The sequence below is a fragment of the Leopardus geoffroyi genome, chromosome D2 (assembly GCF_018350155.1).
Source record: "Leopardus geoffroyi isolate Oge1 chromosome D2, O.geoffroyi_Oge1_pat1.0, whole genome shotgun sequence".
In the NCBI taxonomy this organism is placed as follows: Eukaryota; Metazoa; Chordata; class Mammalia; order Carnivora; family Felidae; genus Leopardus; species Leopardus geoffroyi.
Window position 1 is genome coordinate 88,087,150 of NC_059334.1, and position 18,030 is coordinate 88,105,179.

General features: G+C 64.4%; 2 protein-coding genes across 5 annotated transcripts; both read right to left on the bottom strand.

The window, feature by feature from the left end:
- Positions 1–1,021: 1,021 nt before the first annotated feature.
- LOC123577264 (sperm flagellar protein 1-like) lies at positions 1,022–6,364 on the bottom strand. The gene is made up of 7 exons (XM_045439352.1): positions 6,159–6,364; positions 5,583–5,694; positions 4,381–4,531; positions 3,964–4,030; positions 3,530–3,617; positions 3,332–3,434; positions 1,022–1,394 (listed from the first exon to the last, which is right to left on the bottom strand). The coding sequence occupies exons 1-7, from the start codon at positions 6,298–6,300 to the stop codon at positions 1,299–1,301; spliced, it is 759 nt and encodes a 252-aa protein (XP_045295308.1). The 5' UTR covers positions 6,301–6,364; the 3' UTR covers positions 1,022–1,298.
- Positions 6,365–6,543: 179 nt separating this feature from the next.
- On the bottom strand, positions 6,544–17,564 carry ADAM8 (ADAM metallopeptidase domain 8). 4 transcript variants are annotated; one of them, XM_045439340.1, is made up of 25 exons: positions 17,341–17,564; positions 16,228–16,331; positions 15,280–15,356; positions 15,118–15,196; positions 14,952–15,028; positions 14,412–14,595; positions 13,998–14,060; positions 13,849–13,917; positions 13,521–13,690; positions 13,313–13,394; positions 12,862–13,010; positions 12,600–12,777; positions 12,309–12,398; positions 11,974–12,163; positions 11,816–11,897; positions 11,403–11,565; positions 10,875–10,952; positions 10,226–10,310; positions 9,783–9,920; positions 9,537–9,648; positions 8,973–9,132; positions 8,469–8,534; positions 8,248–8,298; positions 7,420–7,500; positions 6,544–7,016 (listed from the first exon to the last, which is right to left on the bottom strand). In XM_045439340.1, the coding sequence occupies exons 1-25, from the start codon at positions 17,381–17,383 to the stop codon at positions 6,966–6,968; spliced, it is 2,622 nt and encodes an 873-aa protein (XP_045295296.1). In that variant the 5' UTR covers positions 17,384–17,564; the 3' UTR covers positions 6,544–6,965. The 4 variants fall into 4 exon arrangements, with proteins under 4 accessions (XP_045295296.1, XP_045295297.1, XP_045295301.1 ...); XM_045439341.1 differs by having other exon boundaries at positions 6,544–7,215; XM_045439345.1 differs by lacking the exon at positions 9,783–9,920 and having other exon boundaries at positions 6,544–7,215; positions 17,341–17,563.
- Positions 17,565–18,030: the final 466 nt, after the last annotated feature.

Genomic DNA, 18,030 nt, shown 5'->3' on the forward strand with positions numbered 1-18,030 from the left:
CCCCCCCCCCCCGCAACTGAGCTGTGAACGCCCCCACACTGAGGTCTAGAAGCCCTACTACTTGAGGCCTGGACCCCCCCAAACCCTCGTTCTCCAGGGGCAGGCTGCACGGGAGACCTCCGAGACTGCCACTCCCAGGCCCTTCTAGCAGCGGAGGACTCTTCCAGAACGGCTCCCCTCCTGGATGTATGCCCCCCAACCCCTCACTGCCCCAGCCCACCTTGGGGCCCTGGTTGCTGGCCAAGACCACTTGACCCAGGAGTCTTCACGTGCCTCCTGGCTGGGGAGCAAATCCTTGGCCTCAGTTGTTCTTCTAAGCAGTTTAGCCCCAGTTCTCTCGACAGTAGCCTCGGACCCACCCTCTGAGCCTGAAGCCCTGACCCGTGTGTGCTTCAGAGGCCGAGAGACACGCTGTCTGACTCAGGGAGGCATGGGCTGTCTGACTCAGGGCTCTGCTGACTCTCAAACCCTGGAGGTGGTTTGTGGCTTTGACGCAGCTTCCTGAGTCCCCGAAGGGGCTCGGGACCCAGAAGCCGGCGGGACAATGCAACCCCCTGCCTGTCCCCTCCAGCGTACTGCCCCGAAGTCCCCGACCCAGGGACAGGGCCCCACGTGGAGGAAGCGGGTCTATCCCATGGGGAGAAGGCCAAAGCGATGCCGGGTCAAGTTCCAGCTCCACCCTGACCCCCAAACTCTCCCAAGCAAAGTGCAGAAACCGGTCGGTCCATCTGGGGGTCTCTGCAAGGCACCCTGACCCAGTGCCTGCACAGCGGCTCGGATGGCCCTTCCCAACACTCACGTGCTCCCTTCGTTGAGAAAAAGGATTGAACCCAGGGACACACTTCCCAGTGTGCTGTTTCTGCAGGATCCAGAATCTTTCATGAGACTTGGGTTTGGCTGACACAGGATGTTGCTGGCTGGCCCAGCCACCCCCCTCCCCTGCCACCACACCAACGCAACACCCTACAGACCGGAACTTTCTGTGCTCACAGACACAATGAGGACAGGACACCTCAGGGGCTCAAGGGAACGAGACCAGGTCTTCATATCCAAACAGGTCTCTGGGGTGGGCTGGAACCCCCGGCCTCCACTGCATGGACGTCCACACACCGAGGTCCCCTGAAGCACTCTGGACATGGGTGTCCCCGCCCTGCGCCTGCTGGACAGCGCACAGCCATAAGCAGAAGGACCCCTGGTCTGGGGGAGTTCTGTGTGGGCTCAAGTTCAAGGTCTGGTGGACTTGGGAGGGGTGGCCCCTCGAGCCTCTCGGAGGAGCCTTTCTCCGCTGCCACTCGTGGTCACTGGGGCTCGCCCCCAGCTCTCGTCAGCTCTCCGATCCGCTGGTCCTTCAGCTTCACCAGGTGCTCCAGCCTGACCACCTTCATCTGCAAAATCTTCAGGAAAGCACACGTCTCCGAAAGCAGCACGCTGGGGGCCAGAGCTGGGGAGCCAAGCGTTCGGGGGCTCCCGGCAGTAGCGACAGCGTGAGGGAGGGCGGGACGTGAGAAGAAGGGGGGTGGTTACGGGAGGGGCTGGTTTTCCTGCCTCACCCTTTCTGGAGCACTCCTGGCTCCGGCTGGCCAGAGCTGGCAAGGCCTCTTGGAGCCCCCCAGCCTGTCCCCTCTGCAAACGGAAAAGCCTTGTCTGGTCCCCTGGCAGGTTTTCAGAGCATGCTTGCGGAATTAATGTTGACTGAATGTATGCATTGCATCTGGGGAGCGTGTGCAATGTTTATTTCTACAAGTTAATAGCCAGGGGCGCCTGAGGGGCTCCGCCGGCTGAGCTCTGCCTTCAGCTCAGGTCATGATCTCACGGTTCATAAGTTCGAGCCCCACGTGGGGCTCGCTGCTGTCAGCGCAGAGCCCGCTTTGGATCCTGTGTCCTGCCCCCCTCTCCTTGTGCGCGCGCTCTCTCTCTCTCTCTCTCATAAATAAATAAATAAATAAATAAATAAATAAATAAATGTTAAGAGCCTAAGGGTGACTGGCTGGCTCACTCAGAAGAACAGGTGACTCTTGATCTCAGGTTCATGAGTTCGAGCCCCACACTGGGTGCAGAGTTACTTAAATAAATGAAACTTAAAAAATGAATAAGTTGAAAAAACAAGAAATAGCCAAGCAAACGTTCTCGGGGGCGTGTTCGTGCAGGAGGAAGCACCAGGCTCCACACCCCCTCCCCGGGCTGTGCCGCCTGGGGTGCCCTCCCGAGCCACATCACAGACCTTCCCTGCTGGAAGCACAGACCCTGCCCGAGCAGCCCAGAGAAAGGAAACAGCTGGATGTGAAAAACCGTGTCTGCCCCCAAACTCCAAAGTGAGGTCAACGGCGCGACAGCCCATGCCCCAACTACGACAGGTGGCTCCAGCCGCTCAAGGCGGGCAGCTGGCGTCTCAGCCGACGAGTCCCTTCCCTGCTCGCTGGACAGCGTGGGCCAGCACGCCGCGGCACGCCATCATCCCCTGCAGCCGGCCACGGCGGCCCCACACCGACACCGGGCCACACGCCGACTGGCGCAGTCCACTGCGACGGACGTCCTGCTCCGGCCGACACGGGGGGCTCCTGCCGGCCCCCCAGCTGCTGCTCCCAGGACCCCCCGCACCCCCCGCCCCGAGTCTACTCTCTCTCACGGGGACAGCGTCCAACCGTGCCGGGTGCAGCCACCTCCCCTCCAGGTGCCCCGCAGCGCGGCACTCAGGATCCACCATCGCCACCCATTGCCACGGGTGTGGGCACGAGGGTGACCTCACCGCGGCAGCAGCTTCGTTTCTGCTTACCACTTCCCTCTCTGCTGCCCTTTGGCAAACTCAAACCGCACGATGATATCACCTTCCTGCTTCCTCGAGAAAACAGCTCATCAACATTTGGGCACCCGCTAGGGAACTGCGCTGTCTTCACAATTCTTGACAGCCCCTTTCACGCTGAGACCCGACTGGGGCGGCCTGCACACCTCCCACCGGCCCTGCGCTGACTCGGCCCTACCACCTGACTCAGTGCCCCCAGACCCTGGGCCTGCCATCCAGCGCTTCTGGGTGGTGGCGCCTGTGACTGTCCACAAAGCCCCTGTGGGCTCTGAGGGCTGGTAACCGGCAGGGCTGGGCTGGAGGGCCACCACACTCCTCTGCGCTTCTGGGTATGTTTGGAATGTTCCATGATTAAGCTGTTTTCTAGACAATAAAACTAAACGCACGTTCTCCCAGCACTGCCAAACTTCACACTGAGTCCAAGTTGCAAGAAGGCGGGGGTGGGGGCGGCACCTCCCTAGAACGCTTACAACCAGTCCCTCCCCTTCCTGGGGGGTATCTGGGCAGCGTGCGGCACCCAGGTCCCTGTACCTTGACCATCTCCTGCAGGAGGGCCACTGCCTCCTCCTTTTCCTCCAGTAGCTGCTGCACTCTGGAGTCCGGGTGCCCCCAGGGTCCACCAGCTGGGTCCCAACTAGAAGGCAAACACCCAGCCTTTAACCCACAGGCTGGGGGTGGGGGGGTGGGGTAAAGGTGGAACAGCAGACAGGTCAAGAGACAGGGGCCTACCCCGTGCACACACAGCAGCCTGTTTTCTCTGGAGTCCTCGGACTCTGTGGGGTCTTCGCACTGGAGGGCGCCGTGGGGCCCGGCAAGCCTAAGGGGTAAGCAGATGTTTATCTGGGGTCCGCCCCCCTTCCCCCAGAAGATCCTGCCCCGTGGCAGCACGTGGGGTGGGGGCAGGGCACTGAGCCCCAGAGGGCACCATGCAGGCACGGTCTGGCCTAGTTCAGCCAGATGCAGCCTGGATGTCCCTGAACGGCACGGCACCTGAGTGGGGTGTAGACAGGGCTGCGGGCCCCCCTTGGGAAGCTGCAGCCTGGGGGGCGTTGGGAGCAAGGATGCCCCTGCCCTCCCGGAGTGTGAACTCATCTCTGACGCAGCCCTTCGTGGAAGGCTCTGATGGGCCTCAGTTCTCCAAATCTGGGGATGTGGAATACTACCAGTGTGCGGAGAGGCGGTGAGCTCTGCCCGTGGTCTGTCAGCAATCCCGCCAGAGGGTCCTGGGCCCTGCAAACATTTTAAAGGTCATATGGTAAGGGCAGGCCGAGGAGAGGCTGACCTTGTTCAGACTGGGGGTCGGGGGTGGCAAACAGGAGTGGAGAGAGCCCGGGCTGGGCTGGCCTGGGCGGGAGAGATTCTGCACGGGGAGTTATCATGGCCCTAGTGGGTGAGGCTGGAAGAGGCCTGAGGGCTCCAGAGGGTTGCAGGTCTCTGCGGTCTGCAGGCCAGGGCCGTGGGGACCAGGGCCTTCATCACCACCTGGTTCCTGATTTTACTATCATGACAGATAACTGGGTCACATCCCAGCACAACAAACACAGCAGGGTCGGAGACCATACAAAGGTACCAACACGTACGGCTGGGTCAAGCAGGCACTGGTGGGCAGCACCATCCGTCACTTTTTCTCTCACTGCACACAAGATGGGCTCGATGGCTCCCGGCGTGTTGGCCACCACCTTTCGGATATCCGTCTCTGAGACCCACAAACGCAGCTTGTGAAAGACTTTCCTGCGAAGGAAGTGGGGCCACAGCCCTCAGGGTTGCACCTGTAGGGCCAGGCAGGGGATCTGGCTTTCCTTGGAGGGGAGAGGCTGGGACCAGAGCCCCTTCTTGCCTTGCACCCAGAGGAGTCCAGCAGCCATCTTGTCCCCAGCTGTCCCCTCAGGGACCAGAGCAGTCAGGCCAGGTGTGTCCCAGCCTGGGCCTCGCAGCAGGGCTGGCCTTCTGGGCTGAGTGCCCCCTGGCCCCGTGAGGAGGTCCTGCTGGTTCCCCTCCAATTGGGACTTGGGACTTGACACACACTGCTAGAGCCACCGACCTCTTGTGTCCCTGGAGTTGAGCAGCGGCCTCTCCCTGCCTCCCCATCCCAGCAGAATCTGCCCAGGTCTCAGCCCTGTGCTCCCTCTAGCCCTCCAGGCTCCGAGCCAGGTCTGAGCCAGGTCGTGGCCTTGGCCTCCAGAGTCCCTCCAGAGTCTCCGGGGAAGCCTGAGCTCCCCTCCCCGTCCAGCCTCAGGGGCTAAGGGACTCCGCAGCCTGCTCCCCACTGCACCCCTAGGTCACCCACACCTCACTCTGCTCTCATTGTCTCAGGGTCCTGGTCCTTCATATCACTCGTTACAACTGATGCCGGTTACATCTCCTTATTTATCTGTCTCCCCACTGTACTGCCAGCCCCATGGAGACAGGGGCCCATTCACTTCAGTGGCTCCAGTGCCTGGAGCAGAGCCAGCCGTCCACCCGCAATTTCTGCGGAGTCAGGAAGTGAGAGGTGTGGTCAGCACGAGCCTGACTGACGCCCTGCTGAGTGGCTCTCAAGCTGACTGGTGCCGGCCAAGTCCTCTTGGCCGGAAGCCCCTGGGAGTCTGTGCTGATGGGGAGACCCCAGGGGACATGGGGACACACACGGACAGGGAAACAGCCCGAGAGCTTGTCCCAGAGCCCAGGAGGGTAGGGGAGAGGCGGCCCACCCAGGCCAGCCTTGAGGGGAGGGCCCTCGCAGAGCAGGACGGGGGGAGGGGGGGGGGCTCCGACGGGACAGGCAGGGAGGCGGGAAGCCTGCCTGTTGAGGATGCTCCAGTTGCTGAGTTTCTGGTCAGTGTTGCAGGTGGGGACATAGTTATGCAGGTCCACGAGCCGGGGGCGGAAGTGCTTCACAATCTCTGCCAGCATCACTGGAGGGGGCAGGGGGTGCAAGGTGGGCTGGCCTGGCGAGCTTAGCGCCCCTCCTTTCCTTACACATCCGTCTCCCATGGCAGGAGAACCGGGGAAGGCCCTCGACCTGGGGGAGCGGTCACAGGGGCCTCCGGAGCAGGGTGTGGGTGCCCCAGGGGGGCGGGCTAGGAGCCGGCCTGAGGTCGGAGGAGGTGCTGAGGGAACCCTGAGGCTGCCCCCATCCTCCCCCAGGAATGCTGAAAGGCGAGGGGACCTCCCCCCAAAAGGCGGCCCCTCTCGGCCACATTCATCCTCCTCCAGGGGCCGGCAGTGCAGCCGTCCTGCCCCTCCCTTCCACGGCGCCCGTCACGCCCCCCGCTCTGGTGTCTTCCTTCCTTTCGGGGAGCCTGCTGACGGCCGGCCAGGCACCCCCAAGCCCCCTGCCCGCACCCCCGGCTGTCCCCGGCTTCTCCCCGGCCCTCACCGCCGTCGCTGAAGTCCCGGGCCAGGTGGCGCTTGGGACGGCTGAGCGGGAGCCCGTCCAGCCAGGCGCAGAGGCCGCGGAGGGCGCCGGGCGGCAGCGGCGGTGGCGAGGCCCGCGGGGTCTGCCCGGCTGCGCCCAGCATGGCTGCGGGACCGGCTGTTGGGGCGGTTGCCGGGAGACGGCGCCCAGGAGGGGCCTGGGGCCGGAAGGGGAGGGCCGTGGGGGTCGCCAGCCACGCCCCCCGGCCGGTACCCTGGGGGCGGCGGACTTCCGGCTGAAGTCTGGGTGGGAGAAAAGGTAGAATTTTGGCGTTTTCCGTTTCCAGTGTTCGTTTTATTTTAACAAGCACAGGGCCCTTACGTGTTCTCAGTTGAATTCCACGTTATTGAGCACACACTCTTTCATCGATTTAATAGGAATCTCACGTCATTGAGAACTTGATCAATAACTGTCATAAAATACACACTTTTCCTTGCGGTTTCGGTTGCAGGCGCGCCAGGGGCCTCCAGAGCAGCAGCGGGGGCCGCAGGTGCCTCTCGGGGTCCCGGCCCTGCCAACTCCGTTAGCACTTCTCACAGCGGACCCGGCCCCTCCGAGGGCGAGGGCGGAGGGCAGGGAGCCCGAAGGTGGGGGTGGGGGGAGCGCGAGGATCCGGGCAGGGGGCACGGCGGGCGGGGTGGGGGTGGGGGTGGAGAGCGAGTCCGGCCCAGTTAGCAGTTCTCACAGCGACCCGGCCCCTGGGACAGAGAGCGGTCCCCTCAACATGAAGGACATCTGCCCCGCTGCGGCCGGGGCCTGGCACCCGAGTCACCTTCTCTGCACGGGTGGCTTCAGAGCAGCCTTGGGACAGACTACGCTCTGGGAGGAGGAAAAAGAACCGATGCCGAAATCCACCAGCTTCGCCAGGAGCACAAATTAATCTCACTTCCTTTCACATTTAAGATGCAGGTCTCGGCTCATGCGACATGCAGTGGCTCCCGTGCAGTGACAGCAGTGAGGGCCGCAAGCCATAAGACCGACAGCTGACGTCTTGTAGCCGTTAGACTTCTCACTTGTACTAACAGGAAGAAAAGGCAGACTCGCAGCCAGTAGGAGTGGTGGTCAGGGAAAAGCCCTCTGACCGAGTATAAAGTGGATGTTATATCTACGGCCCCTAACTTTTCCTTTCCTCGGACAGGGATAGTGTCGGGACAGTGTCAGGGCAGTGCGGTGGGGGAGATGCTCACCCTGCTACCCAGAGCCCTGGGTGTGAGAGGCTCACCTGTGGCGGCGGTCCAGGATGGGCTCCTCCAGCCCCAGGCTTGACCGGTGGCATCGGGGGTGGGAAGATCGGCTTGACAACCTGGAGGGCACCGCAGAGGGTGGACACCATGTGACAGCCCCTTGGTGCAAAGCTCCCCGGGTCCGCCCTGCTGCTGTGCACCTTGCAGAGTGCCCCCAACCCGTGGCTGCCACCGCGGGCAGCATGAAGCCCAAACGTGGCACAACCCCATTCCTGGGCCCATCACCACCTCCCCCTCTCCCTCAACATCCCTGCCCCCACCCCTCCCAGCCCAGTGTTTCCCAAGAAAAGCTCTTAAATTGCCAGGAAGTGGGTCTTGGGAAGTTCAAAAGCCAAGAATTCACTAAAACTTGCATCTGTGTGCTGGTCAGGTTCAGGAGGAGGCCTGGGGAGGTAGGGGTGGGCACTGGTCACCCATCCCCGGGAGAGACCCTGGGTGTGCCGTTCCCCATCACCACTCCTTGGCCAGAAACCTTTCTGTCCCAACTGCCCCCGTTTTCCTGTCAAAGTCCCTCCTGAGGCTATTTTTGCAGCTTTACTCCAAGTCTAAAGTTAGTTTAAAAAGTTACAAAGAGAAAGGATCTCCATTAAGCAAACGCCACAGTAATGGTTGCTGCTGGCAGGCCCACGGACAGACACAGACACGGGGGTCACAGTGGAAGGAGTAATCGACTATGTATCTCAGAGCATCTCCAGACGTCAGCTCCAAAGGGACACCAAGGGCTTGATGCAGAGAAACCGCAGACACTGGCCACGGAGCCCCTGCCACCAGGGAGGGGCACAGGTGTAGCTGGGGGAGGCTCTCACCTGCTTGGGCTTCAGTTCAGGGAGGGGCTTGGCAGGCGGAGCAGGTCTGAGCTGGTGGGAAGGAGGGGCAGCGATCAGACTAGGCCTGAGCTCGGCCCACCTAGGCCCCAGGTCTAGCACTCGTGCTGTCCCTCCGGGCTGGGCCATCAGCCCTCCTGAGATCCCCGCCCACCAGATCTAGTCCCCAGATGGCCTGGCTGCGTGGGCCCACCGCTGCTCACCTGGTCTGGGGGCGGCCAGGTATACACAGGAACTGTGGGGGGGGGTTTGGACGTGGCGGCTGGAGGCTGTAGAGAACGGACAGGTAGCCTGGGTCTCACAGGAGGGCTGCCTGCCTCCAGCTGCGCTCCCAGCGCAGGACCCAAGGTTCCCGCCCCTCCCAGAGCAAGAATAAAGTGTGCGTGGAGGGCTCTCCCTCACCCCGCTGCCCAGCAAGGCCTGAGCCCGGCTGTGCCTCCCATGCTCCCTTTCCTCAGCCTTGTAGGGGGCTCGGAGGGGGTGGACAGCAATGGAGGGGATCTGGGCCTTAACACCTTCTGACTGACCGTGCAGAGGCCAAGAGTCTCAGGTTCAAGTTCAAGCTCCAGTTCTGTCACTGGCTCACGTAGGTTCTCAGACTGCAGGCCCTAAAGCCTGCCTCTGCTCTGCGGGCCAGCTCTAAGCCCTGTTGTGAGGGATGGGGCGGCCTCCAAAGCCCATCGGGGACAGCGGGATGCAGTGCTTACAGCAGGGGGCGGCTGCTTGGGGGTCGCCCTGGGGACCGCGGGTCTGGCGGGCTGGCTGGGGTGGTGGGGGGGGCCCGGAGCCCCACCCTTGGCTGGCACACCGCGCCCCTCGTGGAACAGGGGATTGGAGAGCCCAATGGCGGTCTTGGGTGCTGCAGTCCTGGGGAGAAAGCAAGACTGGTCACTGTGTCCTGGCCTCAGGGTCTGACCCAGGGACCCAGGGGCTCCTGGCATGTCCTGCACCCAGCAAAATGGGGTGAGGTCCCACGGCAGCTCGGACCCTGGCTGGTACGGGCCGGCTTCTGCAAGCCCACGTCATCCCACGTGTTCTGGTGCCAGCAGGGGTTGAGGGGTTGTGTGGGGGCACAGAGGGGCAGACCATCCACCTGTCACCAAAGGTCATCACCTGTTCCCCCCACCTAGTGAGAGGCAGAGGCCCCAAAGCCCTCTCCGGGAAGGGTTATGTTTCTTCTTCCTCAAACAGCAGCGGGCATTTCCCAACTGTGAGCAGAAGGTCTCCCTGCACATGACAACGTGTGTGTTGCAACCCCAGAGCAGGCTCACCCCCAAGGGTTGCGGCCCGAGGCCTTTCGGTAGATGACTGCCCCTGCCAGGAGGGCCAGAGCCACCAGGAGCACCGCAGGCACCAGCACGACCATCAGGAGGCTCCTGGACCCTGGAGGGGTGCACAAGGCCAGATGTCAAGAGGGTAGTGAGGGCTGGGAGGGCCAGTGAACCCAGAACCCTGGGACCCTCCCTAGAGCCCAGGGCCTGTCTGAGGACCCTCAGCCCAGAGACCCAGTACATTACAACAGCACTCCAGGCTCTCAGATGATGATGAGTTGGAGGGCTTAGTGGTGGCTGGCCCCGGGCCCACAGTGACATGAGCCAGGTCTGGCCAGGCCCTGGAGGGGGTGGTGCTGTGGCCGGCTACACGCACAGTGGTTGCTGCAGAGGAAGACACGGTGGCAGTGGGGGCCCACAGACTCAGAAGGGGGCTGAGGACCCAGCAAAGGGGCTAGCGCTTCCTGTCACTGCTCCTGTGCCCTCCCTCTAGGATGGGCCTCTCGTCTGTCTCATTGGGGCCCAGGTGGCCACACAGGCCCAGACCTGTGGGGCCAGAAAGCACGGGGTTGAATCTAACAATGCCCGGAGGGACCTGTGGGCACATGGTGTCCTTGTCAGCCCTGCGCATGTGGTCTGGACCCCGTCAGGCTGTACAGGCATGCGGGCCCCAAGGCGGCCGGGCGTACCTGTGTGCACGGAGGGCAGCAGCTCTGTGCAGTGGGGTGGTGCCCAGCCCGGGTGGCACTGGCACTCCTCCTTGTGGTTGCACACCTGGGGGTGAGTGGGGGTCAGGGCCAGGCCTCAGGCCCAGGAGGGGCTCTGCCGCGGCCCCCACTGATGGAGGACAGGCCGAGCTCACCCACGAGCTGCCACGACCAAGGCCGAGGGAACGTGCTGACAACAGAGGAGGGCCCTGCTTCCCAGCACCGCATGCGCGGGGGGCGCAGGCCGGGCAGCTTCCTGTGGGCCGTTCTCGGGGCCCACCCCCAGGCCTCCCTGAGACGGGAGCCCCCGAGGGGGGCGCTCCAGCCCCTTGTTTCAAGCTCTGGGTCCCGGCATCACCACACAGGTTACTGAGAACTGACCACAGTAGCCACATTTCACAGCGGGTCATTGCAACCACAAGCAGCCCACAGGTTCCCCAGCACGACTGCCCTGGGCCTCAGTGCTCACATGGGACGCCCAGATCCCCACCAGCTCAGTCCCTCAGCTGCTGGCACCGCCCCCCGGGCGCTGGCCCTGTCCCCTGTTCACCTGGGCTCATCTTGAGCACCGCCCACCAGTCTCCTTCAGCCCCAAAAGGCAGGTGGCGGGATGTCCCGTGGACTCACGTACCCCATGGTTGTTGCACTGGGCGGAGCAGTTTCTGGATCTGTAAACTTGCAGGTGCTCGCAGCGTCCTTTCCAGCAAATCTGGAGGGCAGGGAGTGTCTCCTTGGGCAGCCATTGTAGGGCTGCTTCAAGCCCCTGCACCCCAACTTCTAACGTCGGCTGAAGCTGCCCCACAGCCTGCCCGGTGAGCTTTGGGGGAGATTGGCTGTGGTCCCGGCATCCGGGCTTGGCGTATATGCCCTCTGCCAGCTGGCCGGCCAGCCCACCAGGGCCAGAGGACTGGCCCCACCCTTCTAGGGGTGCGGTGGGTGCCTTGGGGGGACTTGCCCAAGAGAAAGGTGAACAAACCACATGAACAAAAGACAGAGTCCCTGGGCACAGTCCTTGGGTCACAAGTTTAGGACCTGTGGGTCCAGCAGCCTGACTGCCATGTGGGACACGTCCGGGCTCACAGCCCTCAAAATCCCCTAAAAGCTGCAGCCAGCTGATGTGCCCTCCAGCAAACGGGGTCGGGGGGCTCTGGGCACTCACCCTCTCCTCGCCACACTTGGTGCCTTCGGGCACTGGCTCGTAGCCAACACCTTCCTCCAGGACGAGGGCCTGGCAAGCAGCCGAGGAGGAGGTGAGGGTGCAGGAGCTCTGCTCTGGGGGTTTCTGTCCCCCCTCACAGTACAGGACGCCACACCTGTTGACCCTGTGCAAGAGGAACATGCCATGCTCTGCTGGGCCTCCTGTCTGGTGCGTGCTGACCCCACCCCCCTTAGGAGGACCGGGGGAGCTGCGGGAAACGAGGTCCAGAACCCTTGGACAGGCTGTGGGGTCCACTGATGGGTACTCCACCGAAAGGCAGGCTGGGCCCCCTTGGAGAACCCCCTGACTTGGTCCCTGCTTACAGGGACATCCCGTGGTCCCGGACCCAGGGCAGTCAGGCTACAACCGCTCACCTGCTGGAGCCAAGGGGGATCCTACCCCTACAGTCGGGCGAGATGCTGTAGGTGTAGCATGTTTCCACGGCAGCCCATGAGCCTGTGGGGGCAGGAGGAGGTCAGTCCTCCCGCTCAGGACCCGCGGCCGCCCGTGGGCCTGGGGGCCCCTGCCTCACCTGGCCCCCACAGGTCCTGGCACCTCTGGGCCAGCGTGGGGCAGGCTCCGTTGTAGCAGTAGCCCCCCGGGCAGGGTGTGCCGTTCTCCTGGAAGGCGTCCTCTGGGCACCCCGGCTGCTGGCCGTCACAGTGCTCCTCAAGGTCACATGCGTCCTTTCGGTGACGGCACAGCTCACCGGCGGGTGTCACCTGCCCGGAAGAGCAGAGCTCACCTGGGGAACACAGGCCCGGAAACAGACCCGTGCCTCCCGCGCTGGCAGGCATGTACCCGGGGCCCTTCCCACCCGCTGACCTGCGGGCACAGCCGGGCTGGGGCGGGAGGTGTCGCACTCACCCTGCACTCCCGGCAGCAGGCGCCCTGTGCGCACTCGGCCCCGTGGGCCAGCCGGCAGGTGGTGGCGTTACAGCAGGGGTTCCGACAGTCCTGGAGGGCAGGGCCGGACACAGCAAAGGTCAGAGCGGGCTCCAGGTGGACCCCAGGACCCCCTCCCCAGCAGCCCCTGAGGGTGGTGACGGGTGTCCGCGAACAGGAGCGTTTTCTGCCGTGTGGCTGTGGCGCGCAGGGCACCTGGTGGGTCAGGCGTGGACGCCCCCGCTCGCAGGACGGAGACGGGGGCCTGTGTACCTGGGGTGGGCCGCAGTCACACTGCTCCCCACGTTCCACGAACCAGTTCCCGCACACGGGGTCGCCCACCAGCCGGTCAGGGTCTGGGGCGTTGTCCAGGCAGCCCGTCCGGGGCTTCTCCACGAACAGCTCCAGGTCGGCACGGCTGCACTGGCTGAACATTCTGGGGAACTTGACGCTGGGGGAGGGGGGGGACTCTGTCAGGGGGTGCGGGGGGGGGGGCACTGGGACACCCCGCTCCGCAGGCAGACCTGGGCCTCACCCGATGCTGGCCGCCATGACGCAGCCGCCACCTTCCCGCGGCACGGGACAGTAGCAGCCTTGAATGTTCTCGTCATGGGCCATGCCCAGGTTGTGGCCCATCTCGTGGGCCATGGTGGACGCCACACCGATGGGGTTCTGGTGGTGGTCCTACAGGGAGAGGCTGTGCTGGCTGGTGCTGCCTGCACCACCTCCACCCCTGCCCGCGCCCCACCCCCACTGCCCCAGGTAAGGCTGGGTGCTGGGCGCGGCCTCCTGCCGACCAGGCTCCTTAAAGCTTCGACCCATCCTCCAGGGGAGGTGGCCATCCAGGCGTTCCAGCCCGTGTGGATGGCTCGGGGACGAGCGTGTGGACCTAGGTCCTCGGGGCTCCCCTTCATGCACTCTGCTCCAGCTCTGAGCCGGGCTCCCCACCCAGAAGCCAGCAAGCCTAGGCCAGATTCCCTGCACACCTGGTTCACAGCCCCTGAGCCCCGGGAGCACATGGACGACACCCTGGCCAGTCCCACGGTGGTCCCGGCGAAGTCGACCCCGCTGGAAACAAGAGGCGTGCGTGGACGTGGATGCCCCGGAAGCTGCCCCCCTCCCACGCGCCCCTCGTGCTCACACAGCCCTCCCTGGCTGCGAGGGCCCGGCTCTCTGCGTCCACTGCCCACATACGTGATCAGCTGCGCGTTGTCGTGCCGGTAACGCCCCGCCAGCTTCTGCGCCCGCCAGGTGAGGAAGTTCTCCAGTGTGGTGTTGGCGTGGGAGCTCACGTGAATCCCGTCCCTGTGGTTCCAGATCTCCAGGCCCACCAGGACCACGCGGACATTGAGCTCCTGATAAAGCTTCGGGCGGAGAACCCCTTGGTCAAGCTCAGGGACGGCAAGGGCCAAAGACACAGAGGCCACTCCCCGCTCACCTTGCCCCCGGTCTCACCCGCTGGCCGTGCCCCCCCATCTCTACAACCGGGGTTTCTACTGAGCTGGGAGGGAGCGGCCCCCACCTTGTCCACATGGTTCACCACCTCCAGCACCCGCCTGCGTACAGCCTCTCTGCTCCCCAACAGCTGGAACTGAAGGACGGCAGACCGTCAGGTCCACGCAGCCCACTGGCCTGCCCCCGCCCCCGCCCCCGCGCCCCACCCCGCACTACCTCTGTACTGTCCGTGACCACGTACAGCTCCACGTAGCGGGTTTCCCGGGGCAGCAGCCAGTTCTGGGGGCACAAGAAGCTGGTCAGCCGCCCCAGCCACCGCCCTGCTGACCTAGGCCCAGTCTTCACATACCGACCCTGTCCCAGGGACCTGGAGCTGGCACCAGCCCCCTGCTCACTCCTGGGGGGACCGTCCAGGAGGCTCCAGTGCAGACTAGAGCTATCTCTGCAGCTGCTGGTGGAGCCAGGTCCAGGCCCACTGGCCACGGGGACTGCTCGGAGACACCCTGACTATGGGGATGGTGGACAGAACCCTCACTCAGCTTCAGCTGACCACACTGCAGTCTAGGGGACGCACAGCCCCAGCAGACAGGAGATGATGAAGCTGGGGGGGGGGGGGGGGCGCCCGCTCACCCGGGGCCTGAAGGCTGCTGAGATCCGAGGCCCCAAGGCCTTCTCCAAGATGGAATCGCTGACCCCGCAGGTCCCGGCCTTCTGCTGCAGGTGCTCTGCCTGGTACAGCGCATGCCGCCCCTCTTCACTGGCCCCATCCAGGGGCTCAATCAGGTGGACAGTCGAGCCAGCCCGGAAAAAGCCCCTGAGGGCGGAAGGAAGCCAGCAGGTTCCAAATTAGCACATTCCCCCCCCCACCCCATGCCCATCTGGGGAGGACAAACCCTTGCAGGACAGAAGGCCTCCTTCTGGTGCCCGAGGACACAGGCCCCCCCAGGGAAGTGGTACACTGGGGACAGCACCCACAGCCCTAGGAGAGCTGCGTAGCTTAGGGGACCCGTGACTTCTAACAGGACAGACACCCGTGTGCAGAAAGGCTGCCATGTGAAGCCCCGCTTTCCTTGGCCTCGGTTTACCTCCCTGGGGCATGTGGGGGAGGGCTGAGGCACTGAGGTGCTGACAGCCCCCCCCCCCCTCCCCGGGTGTGCAATGCCCACCCACCTGAGGCCGGCACAGGTGCTGAGGCTGGCGGCAGAATGCTCATGCCCCTCCACATGGCCCTGGTAGAAGCAGTGATCCTGCAGGAGATGGGAGGGTAAGTGGTGCTCAGCCCTGTGCTCCCTCGGCCCACCACCGTCCTTGGGGGATGCCGCCCAGGGGCCTGTACCTGCCTCTGTAGCTGCTCCGCCACTTGGGAGCCGTTGGCCGTGCTGTAGGTCTCCGTGTAGCCCGAGCCCACCAGCTCCCTGGAAAAGAGCCACCGGGTGCTGGGGGCACGGGTGGGACCAGCGTGGGGTGCTGAGACCCTGCAGGCCCGGCATCCACTTACCTGTTCTTCCGCAAGTGCAGGGTGAAGTTGTGCCCTTGGGCCCCAAGGACATAGCTCACACTCTCTGGGTACCGGTCCTGAGGCAGGGGAGAGGGAGGGGTCCAGGGTGAGGGGAGTACCCCACCTCAAACCTGGGGGCAGTGGAGCTTGGCTGGGTGGGGATGCTGCCCAAGTCCGGAGTACTCTGAAACCCGAAAGACCCTCAGAGGAGGCCTTGGGGTCATTCAGAGTCAGGCCGGTATTACGAGATCTCATTTTCCCCATCGGTCCACACAAGGGTAATGACTGGGATCCCCTTCCCCAGGAAGCAGGGGGAGGGGAGACAGAGACATGGCCCCGCCAGGCTGCCCTTAGAACCACTGCAGCAGAGGAGGTGGGGGCAGGGCCCATGAGGGGGCACCCCAGGGGAGAGCCCCGGCCCGCTGACCTCGCTGACCTTGGAACCGCCCCCAGGGTGTACCGCCCCCAGGGTGGGATGAGGGCCCAGGGTGGGGGAAGGCTTTTCCCGGATACTGAGGTCAGGAGAGGGCGGTCTCCACACTCACAGGCACACCCCCGTGGATTTTAAGAATGCCCCCAGGCAGCCTTGGGGAACCCCAGGCCAGCCCCAGATGCCTCACAAAGGTGCGTCACCATAAACACGCCTCTGGTGAGCCATCCTCTCTAGCCTAGGAGGGATTGGAGGATCCAGCCCTCGAGTGAAACTGGGGCGTGGCCAGGGCCAGCAGGGTTCCTGAAAGGCACCCCCACCCACTAGAGGGCAGGGCGAGGCAGGAAGTAGGAAGGTGAGGCCTGGGGGTGGAGGCAGTCCAGGCAGCCCAGGAGGGCTGTGAGCCCTCTCAGAAGCCCACCTGGCCCTCAGCTCCACAGGCTGCCTCTTCATAACTGGCCGGGCCCACTGGGAACTACAGGAGGGAGCCCAGGCCAGCTACCCTGGCTGAGACTTACCGAGTGGGAGGGCAGGGCTCGGCGAGCACGGGGTCGTGGCAGACGTTGGGGCCACACCACCTCGTACTGTTCCACATGGGGCAGGGGGACACTGGGGGCGGCCACTGTGGGAGAGAAGGGGGTCAGCAGGCCTGTGGTGGGTCTGTATCTCTGTCTCTGGGGGAGTCCTCTAACAGCGCAGGGACCAGAGATTTGGAGACCCAGTTCTGCTGCCCAAGGCCCAGGTGTCAGGTTCTGGGTTCAGAGGCCACAGGACCCTGCCCTGGCTGCCAGGACAGCTCCTCCCTCAGAGCCCAGGGCTGACCTAGACGTCCCCTCCCCTCCCTTGGGTCCAAGGGCGCACAAGGGCCCTCCTTGCCATCTCAATGTCTCCCATAATTGCGCCTAACTGGGGAGCCCACCGGCCTGCCGGGCAGGCCATTCACCCAGCCCAGATCTAGAAGCTCCCAGGTATCCGACAACAAACAGCCCAGGGAGTGGAGGTGAGGCCCAGAATTGGAGCACCAGCACACCATTTTCTGTGTCTCCCTCAAAGTGTTAGGCCAAGTGTTTCCATAACCGTTATCTTGCAAACCTCCTGAAGAAAGGGGCCCTGTCTGCCAGAGAAGTGACCCCCTCCAGCCTGGGTCTGGGACAGCACCGCACCCCAGCCCAGAAAGCTCCCAGGAGCAGCGGTGAGGGCTGGGGCCAGTAGCACACTTGGCTTCTCCCCACACCAGAGGTGGGTCCCCTGTGGGGGGGGCGGGGTAGACTACCACCTATACCCCGCCCCAGGCCATTGCTCCTCGGTCCTCCCTTCCTTGCCACGCTGGGGAGTCCAGGTGGGAGTGGGCACTCACCCCAAGGCCCAGGGGTGGGTGGGGAGCCATGGGGTTCTCCACCTTGCCCTGAATCCTTGGCGGGACCAGCGCTGGCGGGACCAGCGCTGGCGACACGCCCTAAGCTACTTCTCCCTGGTTCCCTTTTGAAGTTTCCGCCTGTCACCTGAGGGCTCTGAGCTGAGGGCTCCCTTCCAAGCGCCCAACCGCTGGGTCTGTTCCAGAGCTCGGCGGGGTGCAGACGGCCAGGGGACAGCCCCTCGCCCTGGGGACAGCCCCTCGCCCTGGCACTCACCTTGCAGCCACAGAGCGAACAGCGGGAGTCCGAGGCGGCGCATGGGGGACGCACACAGGCGTCCGGGGCGGGAACAGGGAGCGTACAGGGGGTCGGGGGTCCGGGGTCCGGGGTCCAGGGTCCAGGTCCAGGACACAGCGCGAACTGGGGGCGGCCCTGCGCTCGAAACTCCGTCTGGCCGCGGCGCTCTGCGCTGGAAGGGACCTCCCCCGCCCCGGAGCCCAGCCCCCGGCCCGCAGCCTATCGGCCCCTCTGACGGCCGGAGGGGCGGGGCTTGGGCCTCAGCGGGGGGAGGCCCCCGTCCCCCGCCCGGACGGCGTCTACTCCTGGGCCCCTGGTGTCCACGAGGAGGGGGGGCTCCCGAACGGCCTCTGGTGTCCACAAGGAGGAACGTCGTAAACGCGGACGGCACTAACGAAGGGGGCCGCGAACGGGCCAAGCCGGGCCCTTCCTTGCAAGTCTGCACCCTCCCCGGTGCAGGTGAGGAGCCCAGGCTCGTCCTGCAGCCTGGCGGGGCAGCGGCTTGAGTAAGGCTCTCTCTGAGGTTGGGGGGTGCTCAGGTGCGGATGTGCCCTCGGACTTCCTGGGGAACAGAAGCCCACACGGGACCCAGTACCACTTCCTGCCCTGCCGGCCCCGACGCTGACCTGGCCCCCCGGGCGGCGGGGAGGGCTGTCCCTGTCACCTGCC

Excerpts from the sequence above, each read along its gene's own strand:
- LOC123577264 (XM_045439352.1), bottom strand. The coding sequence starts at position 6,300 with ATGCTGGGCGCAGCCGGGCAGACCCCGCGGGCCTCGCCACCGCCGCTG. Across the intron at positions 4,031-4,380 it reads AGTGCCTGCTTGACCCAGCC|GGCCCAGGACCCTCTGGCGG; the intron begins GTACGTGTTGGT and ends AAATGTTTGCAG. Across the intron at positions 1,395-3,331 it reads TCCTGCAGGAGATGGTCAAG|ATTTTGCAGATGAAGGTGGT; the intron begins GTACAGGGACCT and ends GCTTTCCTGAAG.
- ADAM8 (XM_045439340.1), bottom strand. The coding sequence starts at position 17,383 with ATGCGCCGCCTCGGACTCCCGCTGTTCGCTCTGTGGCTGCAAG. Across the intron at positions 12,164-12,308 it reads CCTGCTGCCGGGAGTGCAGG|GTGACACCCGCCGGTGAGCT; the intron begins GTGAGTGCGACA and ends TCTTCCGGGCAG. Across the intron at positions 9,133-9,536 it reads TCGGGCCGCAACCCTTGGGG|GACTGCAGCACCCAAGACCG; the intron begins GTGAGCCTGCTC and ends CTTTCTCCCCAG.